Here is a 13,004-nt window from a genome sequence, read left to right on the forward strand (position 1 = left end):
ACTTGTTCACAAGATATCTTGGGCATCTGTGTAAGTGAAGGAAAGGCAGGGTAGAAACATATTAAACATACACTCCCACTACTGGCAGAATAAAGTCCGAGTAGCTACTACCCAGTCTCATCGCGGAGCGATCATTCCTTGCTTGCATCTCAACCTCTGCCTGCATCTCCAGCTCCCATCTTCCCAGCCTACATTGCAACTCTGATCAGCCAGTCTTCATGCAACAATAAAAGAAGTTAAGGTAACGCAGCACTTTCCACTGCTGTTAAATTACAGAAAGCAGCTTTGGGCAGCATGCAGAACCATACAATGTTTTGCAAAGTTGTGGCAACATTTATCGCAAAGGCTCCTAACTGTAACCACTGAAGAGCATGTGCACACACGTGATTTCAGACATGTGCATGTGCAGACAGACATGTGCATGCTTATGAGAGTCCCTTTTCTCCTCCAACAGTTGAGGAAGGGACGGGATGCCCTCCCCCCAATGTCACAGTGAGCCTCGGAAAGCAGCAAGATCATTGTCACAGTGGAGAGAACCCCTTTCCCATCTCTAGCTTACAGGAAGGGAGGAGGGTGCGGCCTTGCCCTCAGTCACACTGCTCAGAGCTGGCAAAATTCAGTATGATGTCACAGGCAGGTAATCACTCTTGTCTTCCCTTAGGAGAGAAGTAGCATCAGGGTAAGCACACATTTTTGCCTGGCTAGGAGGGCAAAGCAGAATTTGTGGACCCCTTGTTTATAATACAAGATGTAACGAGGTTTTCAGGAGGGAAGAGAGGGTGCAAATAGGCTTACCAGGAGCAATGGTCTCCAGTGTCCCAGAATCAAGCTTCCTAGTGCTGGTACAGTGTTGGGCAGCAGATCCAGTAAACACAAGGTAAAAAGCTACATCATCGTTTTCCACTTTATCATCTTCAGTGAGCAACACGGTGATTATGCAGTCACCCTAAAAGACGGGGGGATGGGGAGAGAAAGAAAGAGAAAGTGGAAGAGTATGAGGATATTATACCAAACTTAGGCCCTCCATTCCTCAGGATCACGGGCAGATTCTGTGCTCTCACGGTACAAAAATCACTCATTCTCCTTTTCTTCTAGATGACAAATCAATATGTTTAGAGACACAAAAAAAACAAGAACAATCCACAAGAGCTCTTAGACACAACTTAGGCTGCAGTCCTATACACGCTTACCTGGGAGTAAGTCCCACTGAAATCAGCTGGACCGACTTCTGAGTTGACATGTCTACAATCATGCTCTAACTTTTAGGCTACAATCCTATACAGTACACACTTATGTGGGAGTAAGGCCCACTGAACTCAAATGGGGCTTACTTCTGAGAAGACATGGAAAGAAGCGCACCACCACGTTACAACCCAGATGCCTACCGTAAAACCACTGCTAGGTCAACTACTAATAGGATGATCTTTAGCTAGCTTTTGGTCTAGCCTACCTTACAGAGTTCTTGGGAAGATAAAATGGGGATAAATTTGGTGGCCTGAACTTCTCAGACGACTTCTCAGGTTGGATATAAATGAAATTATTGCTTAAAGGGGGGCAGTTAGAGGAAAAACGGTACCCATTTCTAAAAGCCCAAGACTGGGTTCAGAATTTGTTCCTCTCAAAATAGACCCTGCTAGAATATAAATTCACAGATTGCAGCGTGAGGCTCAGGGTTTTAAACAACTCCAGAGCAACCGAATTCCTGTAACCTAGGAAGGTGATCCATTTCCAACACTGCCGCTGCCTCGGCCTAGAAAGAGACGTTTTAATTCAAGCGTGTTTACCTTTGCTCATTTATTATTACCCAAATACTGTCATCTGTTTGAGATCACCACCACCCAAGGTGGCTATTATAACCCCCTTCATTCTAAGCAGCTAACAAACGGAAAGCGGGCCTGCCAAGTCCCATTTGGCCAACGTCTCCTGAGATCAAAGTGCTGCTCTGGCACAGGCCGGCAAACAAAAGTATAACTTAATTTTGTACCTAGCTGGGATTGACTAATGTTTACTTGGCCGCCTGCCCCGCTGCCAACGAAAACATGCCATTTTCCTCCATCCAGCGCTCAAAAGGTCACCTTTCCTTTCAAAGTTGTAAACCTTTCAAGAGAGGTGAGCCTGGATGGTCAGGCGAGGGAGCCTGGACATCGCGGAGCGGTGCCATCTATTGCACACACGGGGAGAAATGGGAGCCCTACAAGGCGGCCTAAAAAACTAAACAGCCTTTTAAACAACGATAACCCCCCCAGCCTGCATTTCAAGGCAGCCAGTAACTCCGCAGGGTCTGCACACGGTCAGTTGGAAAGGCCAAAGGAGAGGCAGCCCAGGTCAGGCGAAAGTCAAGTGCAGGGTAGCCAGCAGAGCTTGGAAGGGGACAGACAAGTGGTCAAGAAGGCGGCAGGGGCCACAAGGAAGGGAAGAAAATGGCGACAAGGCACTGGAGACTGTAGGGCTGGCTCTTCGCAAGTTGGAAGCTGGAAGATGAGGCTGCAAGCTCAGGCTTATTGGAGGTTGCTTGTTCTACATGCAGAAGAGTCCAGGCTCAACCTCCAGGGGAAGTTGGGAATGACCTTCATCTAAAACCCCTGAAGAATCAACAGCTCAATGGACCCAAGGCCTGACTCAGCAGAAGGTGGTTCTAGTTATTATTCCGCTACAAAAGTGGCCTTGTCCTGCACCAGACCATGGGCCCATCTATCTCAGGATTACCTACCCACTCAAGCAGCTGTGCTCCAAGATTCAGGAAGGGGTCTTCGCCAGGGCAATGCCACCTGCATCAGACCCTGACGCTATCTCAGATTCACTGCTTCTACACTATAGGACAGGGGTTCCCAAACTGTGAGCCAGGAGCCATGGAATCCTTGCGAAAAACCTGCCACCCTGTCCAAGTCCCATTTGACCTACAGTGTATTGCATTGTGGCTCTAATAGGGAGCCATGGCCAATAGCCCAGTAGGTCAAAGGAGCCACCAGCTGAATGTTTGGGAACCGCTGCTGTAGAGGAGAAAAAATCCCTTACCGTGCTCCTTGTGCGCTGACATTGAAACCTGGAAGCATGTGACTTTGGGTTTCATTTACAGGGCAAATCACACTGTCCCTGTAAATGAAACCAGAAGTCCTGCACTTCCAGGTTTCATGTCAGCGCACAAGGAGCAAGGGAAGGAGGGGAATGATCTGCTTCTTGCTCAAGCAAGCAGAACACAGACTGAAGCAGCAGGCTGGAAGGAGGCGCTCGAGGCAGCTTGGGGTGTAAGGCGACCTGAACCCGCCACCCTCTCAGATTCCTTGCTATCTGCCACGGATGCAACTCACATCAGGTGGTCGTATGGATGGGTGGGCAGAGGATTTTACCTGCCCATGCCAGGGACAGAACCCTTCTACATGCACAGCATGTGCTCTACCACCAAGTTATAATTCCATCCCAAAGTCATTGTACTCACCTCCCTGCTGGAGGCAGGCAATTTTACAGCATCTAACAAAGGCTGAACGGAGATGCAACAAGATCAAACCCATTTCCAGAGATGTAGCAAGAATAAAATAGCTTCAGAGATGATAAACTGCCCATTATCTCTATCTTTGCTCTGAACTGCTAATTCAGAGGAGCATCAAGACTCATGGGGCAATACAGGAAGCGGGCTCCTCCGAGGAAGTCATTCTTCCTCTTAAAACAAGCTGAAAGTGGGGCTTTAGGGGAGGGGGTCAGAATGAAGCATTCATTTAATTTGGAACCAAAAAGCAGGCCGTGGTTATCACTAGACCGGGAAAGCACTGCAGCACTTGAAAAGAAAACATCCATCTTCTCCAGCCTACAGCTAGTTAAGGAAATCCAAATGTCAACACAATGGGATTTTTTTTTGAACTGAAGGGCAGCGTTTTATTAAAAGCAGCGCAAAAGCAGTCAACACTTGATAATCAGACATTCATTCTACATGCAAGCATAGGATTATTAATACCATGCAGCAAGACCGCTGGTGACAGTTCATATCAATTCCTATATGGCAGGACAGACCAGAAAACCGCATCACAGATGGGCAGGGATGATTTCCCAAGTGGGTGCACACAAAATCGTTTTGACACCTTTCATCGGGTTCCTCTGCAAACAGCCCTTAGCCAGGACTGGACCCGCTGTTTTAATAAAGTGCCCAGCTTGGCGTGCAGATTAGATGGGTGAGAATAACATGGTCTGTTAAGGTGTCTGGTTGCCTGCAGTCAGAAATAAAGCAAGCAAGCACGCACGCACACACACACACACACACACACACACACACTGCTAGGGTCAATTTGCAATGTCATTCTTGGCCTCTAGATAAAAGCACAAGCCACTTCCAGCATCTCTCCCCACCCCCCAACATGTTTTCTTTGGGATAGACAGAAAACTTGCCAACTTTTTATTGAAGATGGAGTCTTAGCATGGAGGAGAGAACTGCTGTCCTCTTCTTACCAAAGCAGCTAAACACCCTGGGCCTAAAGCCTGTTCATCTGTACAATGGACCTATTTGGAAAATCTCACGCACACGGCCTTTGGATGACAACAAGGGTCTATCATCTCCAGCTTCCTGTTTCCCAACTAGATTCCTCCAGGAAGTCCACCAACAAGGCATGAAAGCAACAGTCCTCCCTTGCTCTCGCTCACCAGCATCTCCCTCCCAGAAGGATACAGGTTCTGAACCTAGAAGTTCCATTTAGACATCATGGCTACAGCCATAGGTAGGTAGTTCTATCATCTACAGGCAGGTCAGGGCATGAAGCTGAACAGGTCAAGGTCTGGGTCACTGCCTGAACCCCACGTACCTGGGAACCCCAAATATGCCACCTTGAGTTCCATAACAGAAAAGATAATATAAATGAAATAAAACAAATGAATAGAATCACCCATGTCCAAACTTGCCTGCTGGTAGGAGCTGCGTCTCCTCACACTTGTGCAGTACATTAATTTCTCCAGCATCAGAGTAACTACTGGTTCTCATTTCCATCTTGGCAGCCATCATCTCAATTTTGTGGTGGTTTGCTCCGCTAGTTAATTATTTGCCATTCCTCATCTCTCACAGAATCGCTAACTAGGAAGCATTAAAAATGACTGAAGATTTATATTTTTTTTCTTTTAAAGGCCCATACATTAAGTCTCCTTCTGAATAAGTTAAGCCCTCTGCTGCAGAATTAACTTGCCACAAGGAGGCTGTCTGCTTTGTCAAAACAGTTAGCCTCATGCCAGAGATAGAGACTTGCTTAGAAAGCAGCACAACGTCAAATTCTAGTTGTACTACTGTTGTGGTGGAAGCCTCTTCGGTGTGCTTGTTCCCATCACCACTGCCAGTAAAGTGTAATTCACCAGAGCAGCATAACACACACATACCCCGTTTCCCATTCATTCCCATAATGCCAACTTTTCCTTAGCATGTTTTCTGGATAAACAATATATGGAAAACTGGCCACAAACAGAACACTTCCAAAGAATTCAATTTTGCAAATGTACAGGTGATAATATAATCTGCGCTCAAACTCCCAAGATACCTGCTCATGGAGCTGAAAAAACAATCCCGGTAAAAAGAAGTGACCTGGGTCATGCATGTGGGGGTGGGGGGGTGGGGAAGAAGACTTATGTCATTTGCTGACTGTTTTGCAATCATCTGCAGATAAGGCCTCCAAGGGAGAAATTCCAGAAATAAGTGGAATGGACAACTGCCATGATGGAGTTGGGGCTGGGGCTAGAGTGAGGGAGCCTGGGTTACTGTTTCAGCACATAAACAGCAGAAACTCTCTGTATACTTCAAGTGTTTTCTTTCCCCCCCCCCATGCAAGATGCACACATCTAGCTTTGCTATCAAAGGTTTCTTTAAAAAAATTTAAATGCCCTATTCCCAACATTGTTTTTACAATCCAAGTATCAATCAAAAGAATCTGGGGCACCCAGACTCAGGCATTAAAGGTCAATTCACACACACACAGTTTTGTAGGTGAAGACCCAAGATATTCCTGGCATTTAACAGGCACACTTGGCAAGGATGGGTGCAGTTAACCAGGAGGCAGCCCTGACTTCAGCTCCCTATTAAGTGTCATGGTGGAGAACCCATATTGGACATCACACAATGATGAGTGAAACCCCTCTAAGAGCCTTGCTTGTGAAACTTCTAAGTAGCAGATGGAACTGCCTACTAAAATAGTAGGTTCTACATAGGACATTTACACATTACAATGTCAGGGTGACCAGATACAGTGCAGGACCGAGTGCCTATATCTTTAACCACTGTGTAGAAGAGGAAATGTTGGCAGGTGCAGCTGGACATGGAAGGGTTGAATTTAAAAAGCTGCACCTGCCAACATTCCCTTTTCTATACAATAGTTAGGGTCTTGGAAGTCCTCCACTGTATCTGGTTAAGTGTTGGCTTTTTTAGCACCTGCTGGACAATCCCAGCGACAGGTACTTCACAGCTGGAACATGGGATGAAGCAGATGTGAGTGTTAATGGAATTGGAGAGATCAAGACCAGCCTACTCTAGGAGCAGTACCAGAGTTGCCAGTCACTGTCCATGTACGTATGGGTATGAATTGGGAACACATAGGACAGCATTTTCCCTCCCTACAAGCCAACAATATTCTATCTGAACTAGGCTCAGAAACCAACTTCAAATCTTAGTTAAGTGGGGATTTTGATTAGCCTCCACTGCAGGGCAGATACGCCCCTAACCGTGGTTATAGGGTGTTGCAGGCAAGTCTACACCGCAGCTGGCTCTATAACCTTCACCAGGAGTGCCAGCATTGTACCTACACCAGGAGGATCTGGAGCAATGAGATTAGTGATCCTTGTTATTTGAAAAGCAACCGCATGTTTTGGGAAAAACTGAGAACGAAATGTAGTTCACTTATATTTCAATAGGGCGTCCCTGCCTAAAGAGAAAACTAGCTGCTTTTGTTCCTTTTAAGTTATCCAGAGCTAACAAAAGGTGGAAAAATTCACCAACGTTCCGCTGTGGCCACCAGGGGGCAGGACATTGCACAGCTCTCAACCAAAGCATGCGTTTTAAATGGTATACAGAGACTGCGAGAGAGAATGGATAGAAGAGCAGCCAGGTTCAGGCAAAAATTTCCAAAATCTCTCAAGTGCTTTCAGACCACATGCTTAGCAGTGCAAGTGGTGCCCCCAGAGGCTCATGGCTTGAACTCGGTGACTATCCAGCCTGCAGAGAACCCCCTGCCACAACAACTTGCCAGCTGAGGAATCACCAAGGGCCTGCTAAAGAACCCCCCTGACTGTTACACAAACAACACCTGCCTTTTACCGAGTCAGATCCTGGCTCTGTCTACTGCAGTCTTATTTCCACTGAGTGGCAGCAGCTCTTCAGCTCAAAGGAGATCTCCCTTCGCTACCTGGAGATGCAAAGGCTTCAACCTGGAATCTTCTATGCGCAAATCAGGTGCTTCAACCTGATTCAACCCGGAGGCTACAACTTGGAATCTTCTATGTGCAAATCAGGCACTCTGCCACTGAGCCATGGCCTCTCCCCACAGATAAAGGCCCCCCTTTTCTGTTGTTGCAGGAAGAGGGCCACTGGGGAATCAAACCACAAATGGACAAGGCACATAACGCACTCTTATCAACTAGCTCCACCTGGGAAGCCATATCTCTTGGGCCCATTCTCTTACGCATCACCTTTTTTTTTTTTAAATTCCACTGTGCTTGAAACATACCACAGGTATGCAAAGCAAACAGGTATGTTTGCTTGATGTAATCCAATCATGTAATTTGCGTCTCCTTGGTCACGCAACAAGCATTGGGTCCACTGGCACCCTTTTCGAAGGGCTACGGCTACCTGGTCAGACGTGCCAAATGCAATCTCCAAATTTGCTTGGCAGATTCTGGGATATTGTCCAGGGACTCGTGTGTAAACAGGAATGTGCTCAGTTGACCACATTTCAATATTAGGACCACATGAAGAGGCTGCCTGGGCAGCTAACATGAATGTGGGAAACCGCAGGCTGCTTTCTTGCCGCAAGGTAAACGATGTAGAAAAGCACCCTGGTTTGTGCAATATTCCTCTGAATAAGTCATATAAAACAGAGGTTCTTAACCTTTTAAAAATTGCAGACCCCCCCCAATGGATTTTCCAGTATGTCCCCATGATCCACTGTCAAAATAATAATCATCACCAGTTCTATTAGGTACCAGTATGACTTCAAAAGATTACCTTGGTTTTACTGTACAAATGGACAGCTAGAAACAGAATGCCTCAATCTGTATTGATAACGGTGATAGTTAACTCAAAAAAATGTTGTTAGATTAGTTTAATTGTACAGAGACAGAGTCCCATGCCCCCGCATATCATTTGGTTTCCACAACACCAGAAGGTATTTGATTTAGCTGTATGGAGGCATTAAAAATGTTCATCTTAATGATGTCACTTCTGGTCACGACATCACTTCCATTAGGTCCCAACAGACTGTCATTCTAAATACTGGGTCCCTGTGCTAAAACATTTGAGAACCATTGCTCTATTACATTTATATCTTACATTTTTTCCCATGGAATTTAAGACTTCAAGGTATACTTTGAGTGCCCAGGTGATTTCTCATCAGAGTACTGACTAGACCCAAATATTCAACTCATATCTTCAAGATAACACCCCAGGACTATAATTTTCCACCATGCGGACCCACAATTAAAAGGCAGGTGGTGTGCTGAATATTAACAGCTCTAAGTTATATGGTACCTACACAGGAAGCTTTGGACTTGACCCCAGATAGTTTCACCAAAACTGTTCCAATTTCATACTACTTTAAACTGTTTCATTGTTGGCCAAACTGGACTTCTATAAGCCACACTAAGAACATAAGAACAGCCCCACTGGATCAGGCCATAGGCCCATCTAGTCCAGCTTCCTGTATCTCACTGCGGCCCACCAAATGCCCCAAGGTGCACACCAGATAACAAGAGACCTGCATCCTGGTGCCCTCCCTTCCATCTGGCATTCTGACATAACCCATTTCTAAAATCAGGAGGTTGCGCATATACGTCATAGCTTGTAACCCATAATGGATTTTTTCCTCCAGAAACTTGTCCAATCCCCTTTTAAAGGCGTCCAGGCCAGACGCCATCACCACATCCTGTGGCAAGGAGTTCCACAGACGGACCACACGCTGAGTAAAGAAATATTTTCTTTTGTCTGTCCTAACCCGCCCAACACTCAATTTTAGTGGATGTCCCCTGGTTCTGGTGTTATGTGATAGTGTAAAGAGCATCTCTCTATCCACTCTGTCCATCCCCTGCATAATTTTGTACGTCTCAATCATGTCCCCCCTCAGGCGTCTCTTTTCTAGGCTGAAGAGGCCCAAACGTCGAAGCCTTTCCTCATAAGGAAGGTGCCCCAGCCCGTAATCATCTTAGTCTGTTAAGAAAGAGCACCAAGATTAAGTTTAGGTTTTACGCAAAGCATGGAGAATGGAGCGAAAAATAATAATTTTACTCACATACAATGGAGCTTGCTGTGGATGAAGTTTCATGACCCACAAAGCTGGAATAGAAAAGAATGTTGTCAAAAGGTTGCTCCAACAAAACACAAAAATAAGCAAATGACTTTAGGAGGGGGGGAATCCTTCAAAAGTCATAAATGACTCAACAAACCCCTGTTCTCAAGACAAAGCAGATCAGAGACTTCACAGGACTCATGCGTCACAACAGTTTCTGTTTCTTTCTCATTTTAACAGAAACATAGAGAGCATGCGCACTGCTGCAACCATAGTAGGTTCCCCACTAGTTCGGTGCAGTGGCACAAGGAAGCAAAGATGTGTAAATCATTTCTCCAATTAAAAACTGCACCTCACGCTGCTTTTCACCCCATAGGAGACTAAATGCAGCCTGCATGTAGCTTCCCCCCCCCCCCCCATGAAGCAGATAAGCAGCTGGAGATATGGTTTTGATTGGTCAGCCCAAAGGCAATGGATTTAGTGATACTCCCCTCCCCCCATCCTCCAATAAAAGCCAATTCTACAGAACCGTTTTTCAAAAGAAAAAGAGTCTTACTTAAGTTGTGTACTACCAATAAGCCTGTGTATGACCTTTCCTCTGGATCCCCTCCAGCCTAATTTTTTTTACTGCAAAATGTTAACGCCTTGTAGTGGTAATGGAAAAGTACATTAAAAACATGTTACTTTCGTGCCCGCATCCAAACACAGTCTGGGCACCCTCTAAGCATGGCGTAGCTCTCTTAAGAAAATGTGAAGTTTATCAGGCACCTTAAAAATTGTCAACACACAGGGTTGTCCCAAGGTTTGAGAGCATAACCATACTTGGCCCTCTCTTACCTTGACAGCTCCTAGCTCTCGCAAGCCCTGTTATTAACTGCTCCTTAAAACGGTCTCAAAATCTGATAAAACCTCTCCTTGTATGGCATTACTATTGTACAGTTGTTAGTTATACGATTCTCCCATTTCCCTCTGCCAGATGTACTGTGCAGACAACTTGCTCCTCGTACATTCAACAAGACAAGATTCTTTTCCCTGGTAACACCTTATTCTACCGAAACAGGATGCAAAGATTTCTGGAAAGCAATATGACTTCCAGCTAAAATCTTAAAGCCTGTTCTCCCCAGTTGCACAATACTGCCCAAACACTTTTCAAATTTAAAAATGGCACAAAAATCAAGTATTTTATCTCTCTGCTTGTCTTAACAGTATATCAGCACCACATATTTAAATTGATGTAATAGGTCACTCCCCCCCCAAATCTAGGAATTGTAGTGTTTTTTTTGGGGGGGGCACAATGTTTATATAATCATATGCTTACCAAGTTACAATTGGCATAGAGGGATGTTCTTTTCTCTCTCATACAACACCAGAACCAGGGGACATCCGCTACGATTAAGTGTTGGGAGTGTTAGGACAAAAAAATTTCTTTAACTAGCATGTCATTAGTCTGCAGAACTCCTTGCCACAGGATGTTGTGATAGCATCTGGCCTAGATGCCTTGAAAAGGGGTCTGGACAAGTTTTTGGAGAAGTCCATCACAGATTACAAGCCACCATGGGTATGTGCAAACTCCTTGTATTAGAAGTAGGCTCTCTCAGAATTCCACGTGCAAGGGAGGGCACCAGGATACAGGACTCTTGTTGTCTTGTGTGCTCCCTGGGGCATTTGGTGGGTCACTGAGATACAGGAAGCTGGACTAGATGGGCCTTTGGCCGGATCCAGCGGGGCTCTTCTTATGTTCTTACAATTCCTAGGATGTTAAAGTGAAACACTTTATCCCAAGGATGAATTTCAGCTTTACTTTGTGCAGAATTTGGGTTGCCTGGGCGCTAAATTTTTTAGTTGGGGGGAGGGGTTTGCAGAGCAGAGAATATAATCCTAGGTTATGATCAAGCTTTATCAGCTGTTGTGCACTTGGCTATGTGACAAGGATGACCACCTCATGGGAACCAGAACCCGATTCCCAGCAAGAATGACAACTGGAGCAATCTAAGGAAGCAACATACAGCAGGACTTCTCAGAGAAAAGCAGTTGCTGCTACTGCAGCAATAGCAGAGCTGTGTCCATAACCAGCCCATCAGAAGTACTGGGGGGGGGGGGGAGGAAAGACCACAGATAGGTGGCAGGAGGAAGAAGTGCTGGATGCAAGCTGAAAGTCTAAACCAGGGGTCTCCAAACCCTGGCCTGGGGCCAGATGCGGCCCGCGGTGAGCCCCCATCTGGCCCGCGGCCAGCCTCTGGTCCCCTGAGCTCCTCTGGCCCAGTTGATCAAACACAACCAGAGTTGTGCTAGTGGGGTGAGGGAATGGTGGTCTATTTAAGTGTGTGCTTTATTTCTTGCGCTGTGTTCATGCTTGGAGAAGCCCTGGACATTTGAGTCCATTCATTTATTCATTCATCTAAGTTCCATCTCTAATATATTTGTTTAAATTTTATATTTAATTTGCTTTTCTGGCCCTCGACACTGTGCCAGATATTTGATGCGGCCCTCTGACCAAAACGTTTGGAGACCCCTGGTCTAAACAAAAGAACAATTGTTCCCTCTTCTTGATGCTAACAAGGATATTTACAGAGCCTCCAAGAGATCTGCTCATAGCATAAATGCATTTATGCATTTAGAAATGGGCTATGTCAGAAGGCCAGATGCAAGGGAGGGCACCAGGATGAGGTCTCTTGTTACCTGGTGTGCTCCCTGGGGCATTTGATGGGGCCGCTGTGAGATACAGGAAGCTGGACTAGATGGGCCTATGGCCTGATCCAGTGGGGCTGTTCTTATGTTCTTATGCATTTTGGCTCCAATTTGGGTTGAAAAAGACCTTTTTTAAAAAAGCTTATTTCCCTACCACAGCAACTTTCAAATTAAGTCTCCTAGGAACACAGGGGTGGTCTCCTGGATGACAAGTTTTCCAAAAAGACATCTTGTCCACCACTGATGATCTTCCCCTCAACTGCTGAGAAGTGAACACACATGAGGTCACCAGATACAGAGCCACCCACATCCATATTGCCTACACTGACCACCAGAGTCCCCTGGGTTTCAGACACGGGTCTTTCCCAGTTGTACCTGGAGTTGTAGGCAACTGAGCCTGGGATATTCTGGCAGCAAAGAAGATGTTCTATCTCTAAGGTACAGCCAATACTGGGCACATCCCACAGGGCTCACTGTCCAAGCAGTGTCCAAGCCACCTGGCTGTTGCCTTGCATCAACCAAATGAGAGATCCAGGATACAGCCCCACACTCCTCTGCAACGCCTGCAGTTCCCTAATGGACCAGCAGAGGCATCCGTCAATGAACCAGTAAACATAGCAATGATTCCTGGTCTGAAAACAAAGCCCTATATAACCACTTAACTTGCAATCTTAGTTTTGAACCGATTAATTCACTTCTTTGCAGACTGGAGGAGTGACCACAGAGGGGGTGGCTTTGGAATAGGGCTCAGGTTATCACAGACACGGAGTGTGGAGTCTTGTGCATGTCAGCATGTGTCAGGGCAGAGGGGAACACTCTACTCACATCTAGGACAGGTATTACAGAGACTATGCTGGCATC

At 45.9% G+C, this 13,004-nt stretch overlaps 1 protein-coding gene across 4 annotated transcripts in view; it reads right to left on the bottom strand.

Annotated features, from left to right (window-relative positions):
* Positions 1-13,004, bottom strand: part of AKAP13 (A-kinase anchoring protein 13) — a 219,914-nt gene that overhangs the window by 145,241 nt on the left and 61,669 nt on the right. For all 4 annotated transcript variants that reach the window (XM_066636597.1, XM_066636598.1, XM_066636595.1 and 1 more), the window contains exons 3-4: positions 9,459-9,502; positions 796-946 (exon numbers count right to left, since the gene is read on the bottom strand). In XM_066636597.1, coding sequence (XP_066492694.1) covers positions 796-946; positions 9,459-9,491 — 184 coding nt within the window. In that variant the 5' untranslated portion in view covers positions 9,492-9,502. The remainder of the gene's footprint in view (positions 1-795; positions 947-9,458; positions 9,503-13,004) is intronic.

The sequence above is a fragment of the Tiliqua scincoides genome, chromosome 8 (genome assembly GCF_035046505.1).
Source record: "Tiliqua scincoides isolate rTilSci1 chromosome 8, rTilSci1.hap2, whole genome shotgun sequence".
Lineage (NCBI taxonomy): Eukaryota > Metazoa > Chordata > Lepidosauria > Squamata > Scincidae > Tiliqua > Tiliqua scincoides.